Source organism: Lutra lutra, chromosome 16 (genome assembly GCF_902655055.1).
Source record: "Lutra lutra chromosome 16, mLutLut1.2, whole genome shotgun sequence".
Taxonomy (NCBI): Eukaryota; Metazoa; Chordata; class Mammalia; order Carnivora; family Mustelidae; genus Lutra; species Lutra lutra.
The window spans coordinates 18629126-18646271 of NC_062293.1; the positions used below are offsets into that span (position 1 = coordinate 18629126).

General features: G+C 59.5%; 2 protein-coding genes across 7 annotated transcripts; one reads left to right on the plus strand and one right to left on the minus strand.

The window, feature by feature from the left end:
• The first annotated feature begins 1027 nt into the window (after positions 1-1027).
• Positions 1028-5583, plus strand: SLC25A39 (solute carrier family 25 member 39). Of its 2 annotated transcripts, none has more exons than XM_047708392.1 (12): positions 1028-1181; positions 2244-2343; positions 2477-2536; positions 2660-2704; positions 2949-3082; positions 3419-3486; positions 3616-3740; positions 3922-4095; positions 4404-4513; positions 4715-4796; positions 4877-4957; positions 5052-5583. In XM_047708392.1, the coding sequence occupies exons 2-12, from the start codon at positions 2259-2261 to the stop codon at positions 5165-5167; spliced, it is 1080 nt and encodes a 359-aa protein (XP_047564348.1). In that variant the 5' UTR covers positions 1028-1181; positions 2244-2258; the 3' UTR covers positions 5168-5583. The 2 variants fall into 2 exon arrangements, with proteins under 2 accessions (XP_047564348.1, XP_047564349.1); XM_047708393.1 differs by having other exon boundaries at positions 2973-3082.
• Positions 5584-6218: 635 nt separating this feature from the next.
• Positions 6219-15658, minus strand: RUNDC3A (RUN domain containing 3A). Of its 5 annotated transcripts, none has more exons than XM_047708391.1 (11): positions 15306-15658; positions 11485-11600; positions 10959-11107; positions 10686-10771; positions 9629-9718; positions 9447-9527; positions 9197-9362; positions 8931-9088; positions 8069-8206; positions 7838-7944; positions 6219-6812 (listed from the first exon to the last, which is right to left on the minus strand). In XM_047708391.1, exons 1-11 carry the CDS (start codon positions 15410-15412, stop codon positions 6670-6672), a joined length of 1341 nt encoding a protein of 446 aa, XP_047564347.1. In that variant the 5' UTR covers positions 15413-15658; the 3' UTR covers positions 6219-6669. The 5 variants fall into 5 exon arrangements, with proteins under 5 accessions (XP_047564347.1, XP_047564344.1, XP_047564343.1 ...); XM_047708388.1 differs by having other exon boundaries at positions 10959-11092; positions 15306-15627; XM_047708387.1 differs by having other exon boundaries at positions 10959-11095; positions 15306-15627.
• Between the last annotated feature and the right edge of the window lie 1488 nt (positions 15659-17146).

Sequence of the window (17146 nt, forward strand, 5' to 3'; positions counted from 1 at the left end):
GGCGAGGCAGGTGGCGGGCTTTCTGGTGCGGGACTTGCATGGGAAACAGATTTGTCTCCCTGAGAAGCGCGATCAGAGACGTCGGCGCAGGATTTAAGCCCACCTGTCGCCCAGGGAGGCAGCCTGGTGCACGGTAAAGTACCTGGAAGGTTCGAACTCCAGGCACTTAAACTTCGAGCCTCAGTTTCAGCTGCTGTAAAAAAGAACCAAATAATAATATACTTCTAAAAGTTTGGGGGCTTAGAAGTAATGTTGTGAGAGTAACCAACGGAAAAAATGTCAGACCCCTTCTTCCGTACTCAGTCCTCTCACTGTGCGAAAGAGGAACCCGAGGCCCACAGTGGTGGTGTCACTTGCCCAAGGTCACGCGGTGGTGGGACTAAGACTAAGTTGAGTCCGGCTGACCCCGGGCTTCCTGGCTCCCGGGCCAACCTTTTCCCCGTCCCAGCCTGGGTGGCCCGAGTCGCAGCTCGTCTAATCCCAGCGCCCACGGGCGCACGGGACCCAGCGGTCTGCCGACTGGTTTTGGAACTGCGCCTCAGTGGATCACCTGTAAAATGGGGATAATGCTAATTCCTGTTTGGTAGGTCGCCATTATGTTGTAAAGCCTCAGCAGGGAGCCTGGCAGGTAACTGTTTGTCATCACTAGTTGATATCTCCGTGGCCTTGGAAGAACTGATTCAAATCCCTGCCTCCTCGCAGATGAGGACACTGAGGAAGAGGCGGAGAGCGCGTTATCCACGCTGGCCCGGCAAGATAAGGGGAGCTCCGGGACTCTCGGGGCAACGCTCGACCAGGGCACTGGTGGGATGGAGTTTGTGAGAATACACAGTTAGCTGCGGTGCTACCGCCGGTCACGCGCAAAGTGGAGACCCACGACCTTGCTTGGAGCGCTGGCCGGGCGGGGTACCCGCGGCGCAGCCGCAGCGCTGGGAGGGGGGCGCGGCGGGTCCGGGAGCGGCGGCTGGTGGGCGGGGCCGATGGAACTCCGGGCATGTAGCTGGTCGGCCGATGGAGGGCGGAGCCTCGCGGCGCGGTCCGGGGAGCGGGGCGGGCTTGGGTGCTTTCAGAGACGGCCTTGGTGCGGGGCGAGCGCGCGCGGACCGCACACCGGCCGCGGAGCCGCCATGGGCCCGCTGGGCCCCGGGCGCCGTGCAGCGCGAGCACTGACCTGGAGTCAGGTGGGCGGAGCTGGACCGGGGTTGAGGGCCTGGCAGGGGGCGGGGGCGGAGATGGGCCTCCGGAGGTCCCGGGGAACCTGACTCGGGGTTGGGCTGGGGTCCCGGACTCTCGAGACGTCAGGCAGACCTGGTCGTCCCATCGGGCGTCCGCTGCGCGCGGGACCGGGGTTGCTTCGAGGAGCAAGGGGAGATCCTGTCTTCGCACACCTTCTTCCCGCTCTCGTGGCCGAACCTCCGGCCTCTGTCTTGGGGAGAGAGAGCAGAGATTGTCCTTCCCATCCAGGCCTGAGGGACTGGCCCTTCCGGCCTCGGGAGGGTGCGGGAGGGAGGGCCGGGAACCCAGCCTTCAGTTACGAGAGCGGGCGGTTTTTTCGCGGCCATCAGATTTGTTTACATGTTTCCCCCATCGCTCGGCCCCACCTTCCACTCCCGGTGACGGGGCACAGAAGTGCCCGCCTCGGGAGTCGGGGGCTTAGAAGGATGGCTCAGGCGTTTGATCGATCTTTGGGTTCTCAGGGCCAGACGGGGCGCCTTCCCCAATGAGGGGGCACAGTAATTCCGTGTCACTCACAAGGGGGAATGACAGTGGACCGTTGTTTTTTCTTAACCAATGAGTAACTACGCAAGTTTCTTTCCTATCTACTCCCAGAGTGACCTTGTTCAGGTCGTTTCACCTCTCTGAATCTGTTTCTCCACTGGCAAAGTAGAGCTGACTAAATTGCTTTAAAAGGTAATTGTGAGGGGGCTTGGGTGGCTAAGTCTGTTAAACTTCTGCTTTCCGCTCTGGTCATGATTCCAGGGTCCTGGGATCCCGCCCCGATTGGGCTCCCTGATCCTGGTTCTCACTTTCCTCCCCGCTGGTGCTGTCTCTTTCTCTCAAATAAATAAAGTCTTCAAAAATAAAAATAAAAGGTAATTGTGAGGATTGTCTGAGTTCATATTTAGTGGGTGAATTTAGGTAAAGGGCTGGGTCAGATCCCAAAGTGCCCTGCCTCGTGTCTCCTCTTCCCAGTGGTTTTTGTTTTGTGAGTGGCGGTTCCAGTGGACTTGTTTGTTTTTCAGAATTGAAGCTACAAGATGGCTGACCAGGACCCTGGGGGCATTAGCCCCCTCCAACAAATGGTGGCCTCGGGCACTGGGGCTGTGGTCACCTCCCTTTTCAGTAAGATCTGGGGAGGTGGAGAGGGGGCAGCTGGGGTCTGGGGCAGGCCAGAGATTGGAGGCGACTTGGTCCTCTGGTGGGGTCAAGGGGAGGGGTCCTGAAAGGAGCCTTCAGACCTGCCCTCCTCCTCCAGTGACACCCCTGGACGTGGTGAAAGTTCGCCTGCAGTCTCAGCGCCCCTCGACGGCCAGCGGTGAGTGCCTAGCCATGGAGCCCAGAAGGGGCCTGGGCAAAACCAAGATCTTCCAGAGATGGGGTCCCTGGGACAGGTCAGAGTGGGGGCCCTTCTGACTTAAAGGACTGCCTTGTGTTTTAGAGCTGATGCCTCCCTCCAGACTCTGGAGCCTCCCCTACGTGAAATGTGAGTTCCCCGAACCACAGGGAGCTTGTGAAGGTCCAGGGGATAGAGTGGCCCAGTCTCCCCAGGGGACTTGAGTGCCCACAGCCCTACCACACACTTCAGGTCCTACCAGCGAGCCCTGTGTCCTGGACAAGAATGTCCACTCAGGGACCATGGCCTGTGCTGGCCTCCAAGGGATGGGACTCACCCCCTCCCTGCGGGGTTCCAGGGCAGTGTCCTCCTAATACCCTCTTCCCTTCCCCAGTGCCCTCCTCTCTCCGATCCACAGGGAAGTGCCTCCTGTACTGCAATGGGGTCTTAGAGCCCCTCTACTTGTGCCCGAATGGCACCCGCTGTGCCACCTGGTTTCAGGACCCCACCCGCTTCACTGGCACCGTGGTGAGGAGCGGCTGGGCCCCCGCCTGGAATCTGGGTGCTCTGGAGGGATTCACATCGGTCGGGTGGGAGACCCAAGGAGGAGTGGGTGGTGAAAAGCAAGTAGCAGTAGCCGGGGCGGCTTGGGAAGGGCTCTCTGGCGGAGGTGGTGCCTCTCTGCGGTTTGAAGGGTGAGCAGGAGTCTGTTGGGAGCTAAACGGGCGATTGCACGTGTGCTGGCCTGAGGGGCTCTTGCCTCCCAGCAGGACCCAGGGCTGCGGGCGGAGGTGAGGGCATCAGGCTCGGGCCGTGTCCAGGGGGGCCCCATCACAGGGCTCATTCTGGTGTCTGTGTGGCCAGGACGCCTTTGTGAAGATCGTGAGACACGAGGGCACCAGGACCCTGTGGAGCGGCCTCCCAGCCACCTTGTGAGTCTCCCAGTCCGGCACATTGCTTTTCCCTGCTCTCCTGCTCTCCTGTCATGGTGGCTGGGGCGGGGGCGCCCGGGAGGTTGGGAGCCTTTGGGAGTCCCAGCTAACATCTGTTCACGCTCCCAGGGTTATGACTGTGCCGGCCACTGCCATCTACTTCACCGCATATGACCAACTCAAGACCTTCCTGTGTGGTCGAGCCCTGACTTCTGATCTCTACGCCCCCATGGTGGCTGGCGCACTAGCCCGCTGTGAGGACAGCCCGGGGCCCTTGATCTCTCTCTGACCCGCTGCTCTGCCGGAGCCGGGTCCTGGCTTCCAGCTCTGGTGTCCGGCAGCTTAGGGGTGGAGGGATCTCTTGGGCCTCTAGATCCTGGGAGAGGCGGTGTCTGTCGGCCTGTGAGCTGACCCCTCCCTCCTGTTCCCCCGCAGTGGGCACCGTGACTGTGATCAGCCCCTTGGAGCTGGTTCGGACAAAGCTGCAGGCTCAGCACGTGTCCTACCGGGAGCTGGGATCCTGTGTCCGAGCCGCCATGGCCCAGGGCGGCTGGCGCTCACTGTGGCTAGGCTGGGGCCCCACTGCCCTTCGGGATGTGCCCTTTTCAGGTAGGAGTCAGGTGGGGTAAGGGAGCCTTTGGATGACATACAGGTGGCCTACAACGCAGTGACTTTGAAGTTGCTTTTCTGGACCTTGAATATCTCATCTGTGAAATGGGTTCAGCGGGTGGGGTAGTCACCCAGGTTTCCTGGAGAAAATTCTCACGGAGGATCTGTCACAGAGACCGGCCCGCCACAGACAGTCCTCATTCTCCAGAGGAAGGGCTCGTTGCATTGTGCGGGGGTGAAAAATGGGAGGTTTGAGGCCACCCTGCTGCCCTTCCTGACTCTAATGAGTATTTCCCTACATCCCCAAGCCCTGTACTGGTTCAACTATGAGTTGGTGAAGAGCTGGTTGAGTGGGTTCAGACCAAAAGACCAGCCATCTGTGGGCATCAGCTTTGTGGCTGGCGGCATCTCAGGGACGGTGAGTTGATTGGGCCCGGACAAGGCCAGTGCGTGAGGGAGAGTTGTGGGAGGCGCTCCAGGGAGACTGGCTCAGGTAGCTCCCTCTTGAGGAGCAAGCTCGCCCTGCGTAGTGAAGCCCTAGCTAAGGCTGGCAGAGCTCAGCTGGACACGAGGGAGGGGGTCCTGGGACCGGAGACCAGCCCTCTCCCCACCCCACCAGGTGGCGGCCATCCTGACTCTACCCTTCGACGTGGTGAAGACTCAGCGCCAGGTCGCGCTGGGAGCGGTGGAGGCTGTGAGAGGTGAAGGTTCTGGCTGGTGCGGGGCCGCGCGGGTGGGGACCCAGGCGGGGTCCTGACCTGGCTGTGCCTCACGTTTGCAGTGACGCCCCCACGCGCAGACTCCACGTGGCTGCTGCTGCGGAGGATCCGGGCTGAGTCGGGCACCAGGGGCCTCTTTGCAGGTGAGTGTGTGTGTGTGTATGTGTCCCAAGCTCAGGAAGGATTGGGGCCCCCTGGGTTCCTGACCTCTGACCCTAACCCCCACTCCCATTGCAGGCTTTCTCCCAAGGATCATCAAGGCTGCTCCCTCCTGTGCCATCATGATCAGCACCTACGAGTTTGGCAAAGGCTTCTTCCAGAGGCTCAACAGAGAACAGCCCCTGGGCTCTTAGAAGGAGCCAGGGGACAAGGACCCCATCTCTTCCGTGGCTGGGGGGTGCCGAAGGAGACTGAGCCAAGTGCCTTGTCCTCAGCACTGAGGGGAGGGGCCTCATTTCCCATCCCCCTCAACTATGAGTCCTAGGGGTAGGGGCTTGCCCCTCGAGGCCCAGGCAGGCCCCTTCCCAAAAACAGCTTCCTTCCTGCTGTTTCTCATTCCCAAGCCCCGAGGATAATCACTTTTCCACCACCATCCCCACCCCTACCCCAAGTTCAAGACCAAATCCGCTATTTGTCCCCTCCCTTGCCACCATTTCCCTGTGTGTTTGCTGTAGCGGGGTCTGCTCCTGGGGGCCACCAAACCCTGGGCCTGGTGTAGTCTGCCCCCGTCCCTGTGAATCCCTTGAATCTAAAGACGATGAACCTCTCACTATCGCCTCTGACTGCGGGGTAGGGAGGGGTGGGGAGGAGGAGAACTTGGTGAGTGGCTTGCACAGAGGAGGCCTGGAAGGGACCAGGAGGTTGGCTCTGACGACCCAGGTGATATCCATAGAGAGGACACCCTGCCAACTTAGAGCTGGGTCAGGGTGAGGACCCAGAGTTGAGGGGGTGACTGGTAGTGTTAGAGCCACGGGGGAGGGTGGCAAGACCTCTCCCCACGGATACCCTCCAAGTGACAACAGAGGGAGGATGCTTCACTGGGGGTGCAACTTTGGGCCAAAGCTGAATCCCTCAGGATGAGGAAAGTCTCAGAGAACGGGGCCCTGCCAGGGCTGGCCTCCTCTGTCCTGCCCTCGGGCTGTTCAGTGTCTTCCCTTCGGAGGGCTAATCAAGTACTAAGAGTGTCAGGTTGAATGGGGCACCGACACGTTGTGGTCTTTCCCTGGACAGACAGGACAAAAGCACCCCACTTCCTCAATCGTTCTGACCGGTTTGCTCCCGTGGGGCACACACCCGTGGTGTCTGGTCTACCATCACCCCAGTTACGGACCCAGCACGGGCTCTACTGAATTGTGCCACCTTAGGACAGCTCGCAGTCCCAACCCCCCACAGACAAAGTTGCCCTCAGTCTTCTGGTTTTTATTTGCCGGATCCCCTCAGAGCCCCTGCCCTGGGGCCGAGGACGGAGTGACTCTGGGGAATACACAGGGTCGGACTGGAGAGGGAGGGGGGTGGGGTGCTGAGGCTGGGCCATCAGCTCCTGAGGAGGGGGGTGGGGATGAGCGAAGAAGAGTCCGGTAAGAAGCCAGCCAGGTGCCAGGGTCACCAGAAGAATGATACAAGCTTTCCCCAGGGCACCCTGTGGCCTGTGGTGCTCCTGCGTCCCGGCCCAGGCAGCTTCCCTTTGCAGCTCCTGCTCCCTTGGGCAGAAAGTTAAAACGGGAAGAAGCAAAGGGTGCCTTTGGCAAGAGACCCATGGCTGGGTGGCCAGAGTTCTCTGGAAAAGTGGCCTGGATTGGGGGACTTTGTGCCTGTGCCCCTGGAAGGGGGTGGCCAGCACTGCCCACGCCGCTCCTCAGCTGGGGCTCAGTGCCGGGCTGCCCTCTGGACTGTCGCTCACCAGGCACTCGTTGGATTTGAAGCTCGCCAGGGACTTGCAGCTGGGGATGGAGGCCAGGGAGCCGCAGAGGCCCAGCATGGAGGGCGTGGGGTCCTTCCCTGAGGAGAGAGGGCAGGTGAGGCCGAGCCAACCGGTCTGCCTGTGTGTGAGCAGGGGAAGGGGGGGTGCAGGCGAAGGTGAAGGAAGGGTAGCCCTCAGGTCAGCACCCCCCCCCCCCAACTCCCCCTGGAGATTTTCCTCATTTCTGGAGGATTTGGCATTTTCGAGTAAACCGGGGTAAGCAGCTGGCCATGTCATGCCCAGTGCCGGGACACTGTATTGTAATCGTCAGTTTATGTCTCTGTCTCCCCCTGAGGTTCATCCTCTCTGTCTGTTTATTAAACACGCGGTGAGCACTTGTTCCGTTCCAAGCACTGGGGATACAGAGAACGGATGAGACACAGTCCCTGCCCTCACGGAGCTCACAGTCTGGTGGGGGAGACAGACACACAGACAATCACAAACACAGTGTGGCGGGGTTCCACGTCCACAGCCTGCCTTGTCTCAAAGAAGATCTAAAGTCATCCAGAACAGTGTGGTGTTGGGAAAGAAAAGGCAGGAGTCCAGGCCCCAGGAAAACTAGGGTAGGGAACCAAGGTGAAGCCAGGGGAGGGCAACACAAAATGCATGCGTTGAAGTCCTGGACATTCGCTTGAAGGGAGCCACTAATTTGGCTCTGAGCTTCCTGGCAGCCAAAGAAAAGGGGGAAACAAGGATCAGACAAGCGGTTCACAGAGCACGTGAGATAAGAGCAAATTAGGCAAAGAATTCCCTGAGAACCTGTGAGTCACGGAGCCCCCAACAATGCTACACTGGGGATTAACCAGCACCCCCATGTTACTGATGAGCAGGGCTTGGCAAGGTGAAGTGCCAGACCAGGGACCAAGCTCGAACAACTGGAAGAGGCGCTGCCTGGGGTTTGCAGCAGGGTCTGCCCGACACCCCAAAGCAAGCTCTTAAATGCGATGCTAAGCTCTCTGAAAGGGCTCAGTGAAGGAGGGCCTCGGCCAGGGTCACCGCAGGCCCCAAGGCCTGGCCTCAGCCCTTCTTGGAAGAATGTTGGGTGCTGGATTAGGGGGCTCACCGATGGGGCCCCAGGGCTCCTCGTCCCGTTTGCCCTCTCCCAGGCGCTGGGAGTCCGAGCTCAGGCTGGCTTCAGCTGACAGTGGCTCCGTGCTCATGAAACTGTGTCTGCAGCAGAGCAGAGGGCTGATGTGCAGGCAGAGGCCTGCAGCCCGCCCCAGCCCCCCTACCAGCCCCACTTCCCCAGTAAGGACCAGCACTGAGGCCCAAGCTGAGCCCCGCTGAGGCTTACCTCCGGTACAGCTTGGGATTGTTGGTGCCCTCTGCCCCACTGAGCGTTCCCAGGGATGGCCATTGGTTGACCAGGGGCGTGGTGAGGTCTTTGGAACCCTGGGCCAGGGGAACGTGGTCACCGGGGATCAGACCTGTCCTGGGATGGGGAGGAGGGGTCAGGCCTGACTAGGAGAGGGCACAGAAGTGGGGAAAGGGGGTCTCAATGGGGGTGGGTAGTTACGAATGAAATCTGAGCAGCGGAAATGGGGACAGAATGTTGTGGACCAATAGGGCAATTCCTGGGAGTCAGTGGAGGGTACTGAGGTCAGGGAGGAGATGGGGATCTAGTGCGCTCATGCTCATGATGGGAGCTGGAGGGAATGATGGGGTGCTGTGGGACTCAAGTTAGGGTGATGGAGTGGGTTGAAAATAGAGTGGGAATCCTGAAAGGTGAAAAGTTTCAGGCAGAAGCTATCAGAAGGATGAATAACAGTGAAGTCCCCGGCGGGGGGGCACTGTGGGGATGATAGTGGTTGCAGATCAGAGGGGTGCTGAACAGAGGGAAAGCGATCATGTCCACCGTTTCTGAGTAACAAATGAGGTCTTTCTGAGTAACGTTCTGTAGCCATGCTAGCTGATGGAGTAAGTGGGGAGCCGGTTTTTGGGGGGGCGGGTCGCTGGATCTTATGTCGAGGGCAATTTAGTTCACCGGTGAGGGGGTCTTGGGGTGGAGGTGAGAGGATCAGTGGTTTGATGCTGGCGGTGGGTGGCGCTGGCTGCTGTTACCAAGAAAGCGGGGGCGATGTGGTCGGGGTGGCCGGGACGCGGCGAGGTTGGGGGGCGGGCGGGGAGGACAGGGGTTGGGTGGCGGCGGCGCTCACAGCTGCTCCTGCAGCTCCAGGATCACGCCTTCCAGCTCCCGCTTCTCGCGCTGGTTCTGCGCCGCCGCCTCCTCCAGCTGCAGCTGCAGCCGCCGGTTCTCCGCCTCCAGGTCCTTCAGTTGCGACTCGCGCAGGCGCACCAGCTCCTCCAGGTAACCCTGCGGGACCCGGGTTCAGCGCCGGCGGCGGGACGCGGGTATCCCCGCCGACGCCGCCCGCCAGCCGGCCGGCCCCCCCACCCTGCTCCCCCGGCGCGCGGCACGCACCTTCTGCGCGTAGACGATGCGGAACTTCTGTTCCATCTTGTGCCATTTGCTGTACCAGCTGTCCTCGTCGGTGACGAGCGGCAGGTATGGGTGCTCGGGAGAGTTGTCCTCGCTCGTACTGCTCTCGGCGCTGTGCCGCTCCTCCTCGTCCGTCAGGTAGTCGTAGCTTGGGGGGAAGGCAAAGTGGGTACGGCCCGCCCTGCCTGCCCCTGCCCGCCCTCCGTCGGCCCCGCACCCACGCGCGGCTCACCTCTGGGTGAACTTTAGGTAGGGTGTGTAATCGATCACCACGGGGGTCTTCCCGTCCAGCACTTCGCCCTTGAGACAGAAGCTGGGGGCGGGAGAACCACAGGGTGGGGAGGCGGGCATGACGGAACGCGAGTGTGGACATCCTCGGCTCAACTCCCTCCGCCCCCGCCCCCGAGACCCCACCTGAAGTCTATGGCGCTCAGTCCGATCAGCATCCCGGTGAGGACGGTGGCTTCCTCCCGCAGCATGATGGCTCCCGAGTCGTAGAAACGTCTGCGGGGTTTGGGGGTGGGGGGAGGCTGGGTATCGAGGGACTGACAGTGCCGCAGCCTCTTCCGCCCAGGGAGGCCCCAGCCCTCAGGACTTCTCCTGTTGTCTCACTACAAACCTTTCCTAGAGGAAGGAGGTATGTCTCTCCTGCTCACCCTTCAGTGTGGATCTCGGCTCTCCCTCAGAGTGGCGCCCACTGTGTCTCCTGTGTACTAGAACGTGTGTTCCCCGAGAAAACTCTCCCCCATCCTCTGAACTACCCCTTTCCCACCAGTTGTGGGACCATTCAGATCCATACAGTCAGGAAACAAGTTCTCATCGTTAGTGCTTGACATACAGAAGGTGCTCAAAAACGTGTTGATGTGAACTCTGAAATGGGAGGTCAGACTAGAGATAGAACGGAGTAAAACCATCAGGTTACACGTGACCACTGGGGGGCGGGGCGGGGCGGGGTGACACATACTGCGGACTGTACTCGGTTGCAAACACCCATCCTGCCTGTGACCCCTGCCCCTGAGACCCAATCTCTCTGCAAATCCACAGTGCAGGGACTCAGGCTATGCACACCAGGACTTTAGTCCACGGGCGGCAAGTACAGACTGCTGCTACTGTTTGGGAAGTAGGTAGGGCTCTGTGTCACAGGTCATGGAACGAGGCCAACAGATAAAATGATGCATAGTTGAGGCTTGTTCAGAGGCATGTCGAGGTTAGAGCTGTGCATGAGATCAGTACTGTGGAGTGATAGAGAAGAATGAATGTGACTTGGAAGAAATGGTGGTGATGCTAAAGGCTGTCTGGGACTGCAAGCTCCTCAGCCGGAGGATAGTCTGGGAGAGGGAAGCTCGCAGGGCATGCTGGGAGTTGTAGTTCAGGGACTGAAGTTTGCTCCGGAAACTTAAGGATCAAGTATGTTTAGGCTGCGAGCACGCACACTGGGACCTGTGGTCTGAGCTGATGGACAGGGTCTGACCTGGTGGTCCGGGTGTCCCGCAGAGCTGTGGTGATATATTCTGACATTCGTTTCTCCATCAGTGCCACCCGGATCCACGCCCGGCCCTGGAAAGCACATTCAATTTTACTTGTTGCCCTGAAGGGACCCAGGAGTGCACCACTGGGTCTAGACCTCCTGTGGTTCTTCCACCCAGTGACTGTAGGCAGAGTTGAGGAACAAGGAGCAGGCAATTCCCACCTGTATCCCCTCCAAGCAACAGCTGGCCCAGCCCCGCCCATCAAGGCCCCTCACCTTGGCTCTGGCTGTGCTGATGTTCTCCATGTTCTCGATGCTGCTTACACAATTGTTGGGCACTTTGCTGCAGGCCAGCCGGATATAGTCCCAGAAGCCCCGCTGCCCGTCTGAGCTGAACCAGCTCACCGGACCTGCTGGGGCACAGGCTGAGCCAGGGCAGGGAGGGGGCTCAGCAAAACAAGGAAGTTTGTAGAGGGTCCGTGTGATGGGGTACACACATGCTAAGTATTAACAGCCCCACCTGCACAAAGCTCCTACCCCAAACACATGCGCCCAAATACCTGTACACAGAAGGCACGCTAGCATGTACCAGCACGCCCACTGATGGGGCTTGTGTGCACCCACCTGTGTGGCCAGAAGACCCCCTCCCCTCTTCCCAGCTGTGTGCATGGCCCAGCCAGAACTGGGGCCAGGATCAATGATGGGGTTCAGAAAGCCACGAGAAAGATCAGAGTGGGTGGCTGGAAGCTAAAGCCTGGGAGATGGGAGGGCTGGACGACGGGAGACAGGGAGCTGGGCCCACCTTTGAAGCGGTGGCTGAGGATCTGCTCTAAGATGGCTGCAAAATTCACAAACTCCTCGGATGAGTCATCGATGGGCTCCGCTGTGTATTTCTCCAGCAGCGTTTTCACAGAGAACCTGGCAGGAGGTCGGGAAAGGGGACAGCGGCGTGTCCAGTGAGAAGACAGAGTAATGGATTTTTAGAGGAGGGGTGTTAGGCGAAGAGAGGGAGAGAAGGGCAGAGGAGAGGTCATGAAGAGGGAGGTCATGTGGGGAGGCACAGGAAAGGGAGGTGAGAGGCAGGGGAGGTACACAGTGACCACAGAGGTGCTATGACATGGGAGTGATGGAGTGGCAGGCGGGAGACCGATGGACAAACAGGTGACAGGAGAGCTGACAGCCAGAGAAAGGAAGCTTCAGGAATAAGGTACAAGAGGGGACAGAACAGTAGGTAGGCAGAGGAGGCCCTTGGAGTCAGGGACTGTCCCAGAGCCCCTTCTTTCCTGCCCTTGCTTTGGAGTTGCGTTTTTGATGGGTGTGTGTTGGGGGTCAGCTAGGAGTTAGAAAGTGGGCTCGTACCCCTGCCCAGAGCTATCTTCTGCTATTGCTGGAACAAATTTCCGTCCCTCCCTGGGGGGGGGGGGTCACTTGGGCCAGGGCATGTGAGTTGAAGCTGAGCACATGGAGCGTGGGCCTGCAGGGGTGGCCAGGTGGGCTCTTAGCACACGGATGCCCCCCTTCCCCCTTCGCCTTCCCAGCTTGGTCGCCCACACACCAGCTGCCCAGAACCAGGCGGTGCAGAGCTGGGCTGGGGCGGGGTGTGTGTGTGTGTGTGTGTGTGTGTGTGTGTGTGCAGGGTGTAGGTCTGACACACACACTGGGTGGGAGGGGGCATTGGCAGCAAATCTCTGGGAGGGGTTTTAGGGGCCCAGACACCTGGCTTCTCAGAGAGGAGGGGAACAAAGGAAGGTAATGGAGACTAGCACCCCTTATCCCTCTCTGCAGTCCTGCTTGGAGCCTCAGCTACCTCTGCAGTCCCTCCCTCTGCGATCTCCACCTGCCATCCCTGCAGTGGGTGGGGCTGGAATGAGGACGCGGCTCCCAACCTCCCTTTATTGCCCTATTGTGGGCGGCAGAGCTGGAGTGGGTACCCAGGGATACGGGGGCTGCTTGAAACTGCCCTTTCCCCCGGAAGCTTATCAAGCCCTGTGACGTGCCAAGCACAGCATGTACTCCTCACCCAGCCTTACAACAGCTCTGGGGTAGGTCCTCTTAGCATCCTCCCCATGTTACAGATAAGGTGACCGAGGGTTCAAGAGGTTGACTGATCTATTCAGAGTCACAGGGCTTGTGAGGAGTCAAGTATGGATGTCTGACCCCAAAGCCCTTGCTCCTTCCGCTACATCCTGGGGCCTCCTGCTGGCTGTCACGATCACAGAGGTCTGGGAGAAGCCTCTGCCTCCTCTGCCTTCCACTCTGCAGGCTCCAGCCCTTAGCACTGGCCTCTGAGGCTCTCAGGCCAATGGCAGACTTGAGGCAATGGACCTCCTTCCCTTCTCTTTGGGCTTAGAGCTGGTCTGGCCTGAAATCAGAGCCAGATCAAGTGTGGGGTTGTAGTAGGGGGGAGGCGGACTGCTGGGCTCAGATCCTGTTCCCTTGTGATACCCTTGTGGCCTTGGACAAGTCATTTAACCTCTCTGAGACCCAAACAGGAATAATAGTACCTGCCCCAGACTCCAGGAAGGACTGGGAGAAGGAGCATGTGTATAGTCCATTGGGCAGGGGTGTCGAGGAGCAGGGCCATTAATGGGAAGATTGGCCCCACCAGAAAGAGGCTGTGTTTGGGACATTAGCTGGGCCTCATTGTGTAGCACACATCACCCCCCTATCGTGGTATTTTCTGGTCATCTGGGTCAGCCCTCAGTGGGGGCCTGGGGCTGGTTTCAGCACGGCGGCCATCTGCCATCCCTCATCAGGGGTGCTGTAGAACTGGCCATCGCCCCCAGGAGCCCCATGGTGTGTTCCCTGTTAGGAGGTGCAGCGGCTGCTGCAGGTTACCATGGAGACAGGGAGGCCAGGGCCCAGGGGAGCCCTTGGCCTGCTAAAGGGAACTGTTCTGGGAGCTGGAGGTGAACCACATGATGGCGATGAGGTGGCAGAGGCCCAAGGGGTTTCTGAGCCTTTACCATGCCCCCAATCACCTCTTAAACTATCCCTCCCACTGCAGCTCTAAGCCCACTTCCAATCCACCAGAACCTTTGGTGCTCTGGGGTACGCCAAAGGGAGATACCCTCTTCCCCAACACTGGGGAAGGCAGGCAAGAGAAAGAAGTATCTTCTTCTCAGGGACAGAAAGGACATCATCAGGGCCGGGCTATTTCCATATGCCAGGCACTGGGCTAGGCTCCTACCGGAATTATGCCGTTACTATTCCAGCATGGCTGTTACTTCTACTGTGGGAAAGATGAGGCACCCAAGGCCCAGAGTGGTTAGGAAACTTCCCCATGGTTGCACAGCTAATAACGGATGAAGTAAGAGCTTGACTTTAGGATCCTCTGGCCCCAAAGGCAGAAAGCTTTGTTTTATGCCACACTGGCAGGGTTTGAGGGGTGAGGATGGAAGCGTTGGCCTGTACTTTGGTCTGGGTGGGCCATTGCTGCACTCACTCCTTCTATAACATTCCAGGCATTTTTATAGAGGTTTGATGTGCAAAGCACCGTTCTAGGGACTAGGATATATGTGAGACAGAGGCAGGATGGCTGGGTGTGGGCTCAGGAACCTGGGAAGGAGTTATGGGAGGCAGGAGCCAGGGCATCAGGTGAGCACTGATTCCTGGGGGAAGCAGCAGGGCCCAGGCCTGTGTGTAGGCAGGTGAGGTGGCAAAGCAGGACAGCTGAGCCCTGCACTTGGAGCACCCTGCCCTCGGAGGTGGCATGTCAGGGGGTGGAGAGGTTGCAGATGGAGAAGGCAGCTGGTGGGGGGATGGGGGTGGGAGGAGTGGTCCTAGAGGGAGAAAGGAGGGCAGGTGAAGCTGAGGGACAGGGGCTGAGCAGCTGGCCACTGGTGGCTAAGGGCAGGGCTGATGTGTGAAGGTTCACTTCCTGGGCCCCCAAAAAAGCAGATGAATCTTTCCCAACACTGCGACAGCCCCACCCTCAGGGACCAATGGCCCTGCCCTCCCAGTCTCCTCCCTTGAACCCAGGAGACCCAGGCTTCTACAGTCAGACCCTCAGTCCTTCCCGTGGCAGGCCCAGTGCCCCTCACCCCTCACTGGGTGGATTCGGGGGCTTTGCCCACATCCCCAGTTGGCCCTGCCACAGGCTGCAGCTGCCCAGAGATGGAGGAGGGCACCGATCTCTGCTCCCGGATTGGAGCATGGGAAAATCTCTCAGGAAGCCCCACCCCAGAGAGGCCAGTCTGACACGGATGGGAGTCAGGGTACGCTCGGAGGGCGAGGGCGCTCACGCTGCTACTCCTCAGTGCTTCCCTGCCCACCCCGCCCCCGCCCCCGCCCCCAACAAGGGAGCCAGCCATCCCACCCCTCCCCCTCACACACAATGTCACTTCCTGGTTTTCACAGGAAGCTGCAGTGCCAATTAAACACCCCTCACCCCCCAGGCCGCGGGCTGGGCATAGGCCTGACTTGGCCTAGAAGGGTAGGGACCAGACCTCCAAAGCCCCTCCTGGTCTGGGCCTGAGGGGCAGTGGACGCGCTTATCTTAACTCTGTGCTTCCTCCCTTTTATCCGCGGTTGCCGTGCGTCCTCCCGCCGGCAGGCTCAGTCAGTATCTCCGCAGCCCGCCCCGACGCCTCTCCCTGACCACCCCCCGCCAGCGGCGCCCACCTGCACACGGTGATCAGGTTCCTACGTTCCACGGCCACATTGCGGGAAGACGCTTTCTTGGAGGACAGCCCCAGAGCCATGGTGGTCTGGACAAAGCTCGCTTCCATCCAGATGTGCGGCCACTGCTGCCGCCACCAGCTGACCCCCCCCCCCCAACCCCGCTTGGCGCCCCGGCCCCCTCCCCCGCCGGATCACAGCTGGGCCCTCTGCCCGCCGGGGCCCCTCGATCCCTGCACGGCCATCCCCCTACCGCTGCTCCCGCTGCCCGGCCCCCTGGCACCCTCCCCCGGCGGCGATTCCAGAGCAAAACAAGGCCGGGGAGGGAGCTCTCCGAGGTGCTGAGCCGGGGCCCGTCACCCCCTCCCTTAACTGCCCGCCCCCCTCGGCCGGTGACGTCAGGGCCCTCGGGCCCCGCCCCTGGCAGGCCGGGCACCAATCCGCAGAGGATGCAGAATTTGGGGGTGGGGGCTGGGGCCCGAGGGAGGGCGGAGGGGGGTCCCCGGGAGAGGCAGCGATTGGAAGGAGAAAGAGGGGGCATCTGGCCTGTTCTCCACTCCCACACTTAGGGCGGGGGACCCCTCGCCTCGCGTCTCTGAGTTCCGACGACGAAACTCTCTTGTTTCTGACCTGTGATCGGTGGTGTCTCAGTTTTTCTCCTGCGGCCGGAGAAAGGAGGTCCTCACTTTCATCCCAGCCCTGCCTCTCCAACCGTTCTGTATGTGTATCTCAGCGAGGCCCGGGCCAGGTCTACGTCCAGAGAGCGCAGGTGGCCCCTGTGCGCTAACCTAGGAGGCCAAGGTGTAGTCGGAGAGACTGCATATCTGATGTTTGACTGGTCAGCACCAACGGATGGATTCAACTGCTCCTGGGGTGGGGGATGGGAATCCAGAACAAGCTGTAGGAGCCCAGGGCCTGGAACCACTCACGGCAATGAGACTAGACTTGCAGCTACGGCCCTGGGTTCTATGGCGGTTCCCAGCAGTAGGGCTGGTACCCATAGTGGTGCCAAGGCATTGCTTTCTCTCGGAGTCCTACCCCCTCACATCACCCCAGGGCAGCTGGCTTGAGGTTTAACCCCATGGCTGCCAGCATTGCTGCATGGTGCCATCAAATCCCTGCAAGGCTAGGAGGGCCCCCAAAGCTGATTGCATCTTTTAGGGGAAGGTGAAGGAGATGGATGCATGGTGTGGCTTTCTTGTCCCCCGGTTGCTCTCTCTTCCCTGGTCTCACCGGCTCCATTCCTCTACTCAACCTGTTCTCTTTCATACACTGAAATCCCCAGCTCCTACAGAAATCTTTCTGTGTTGTTTAAGAGGGGGTCCACCCAGTTTCCCCACCTGGCTTTAGGAATATCCAACCTAGGGCTCAGCTGATACCTAATCACCAACTCTACCCATATGCTAGATTTACCCCACTTTCCTAGCGTATTGTCTTATGTCTCCACATTGATTCAGATGTGCACCAACATCTGAATACGATCAGCAGGCAGAGACCCTCTGTTGGCACGATCAGAGGAGGAAGAGTTAAAAGGCCTGTACAAGTTCACAACCCTGGTCTGACTCCCTGGGGGCAGGGCAAAAAGTCCTGGCTTCCAGCACAAATCTCACGCCTACTCAACCTCAGCCTCAATTCTTGGCTTCTGGGACCTTAGACTTGGTCTTTTCAATTTCCCCTTTGCCTTTCCCCTCTTACTTCACTTCTAGAAGCCCCTCTTATCATCTTCCTGCCTCCAGATATAGAGCCAATGCCAATCATGATGGTCTTCTGTTTTTCAATTGCAGGATATGTTATATGCACGTAAGAGCACATAAAATACATAGGTTCGGTTTAAAGATTTAAAA

Coding starts and splice junctions, on each gene's coding strand:
- RUNDC3A (XM_047708391.1), bottom strand. CDS start 15,412: ATGGAAGCGAGCTTTGTCCAGACCACCATGGCTCTGGGGCTGTCCTCC. Junction 7,945..8,068: donor AATCCCAAGCTGTACCGGAG/GTAAGCCTCAGC, acceptor GCTCTGCTGCAG/ACACAGTTTCATGAGCACGG. Junction 6,813..7,837: donor GGAGCCCTGGGGCCCCATCG/GTGAGCCCCCTA, acceptor CTCTCTCCTCAG/GGAAGGACCCCACGCCCTCC.
- SLC25A39 (XM_047708392.1), top strand. CDS start 2,259: ATGGCTGACCAGGACCCTGGGGGCATTAGCCCCCTCCAACAAATGGTG. Junction 2,537..2,659: donor GCGCCCCTCGACGGCCAGCG/GTGAGTGCCTAG, acceptor CTTGTGTTTTAG/AGCTGATGCCTCCCTCCAGA. Junction 3,083..3,418: donor CCCGCTTCACTGGCACCGTG/GTGAGGAGCGGC, acceptor CTGTGTGGCCAG/GACGCCTTTGTGAAGATCGT.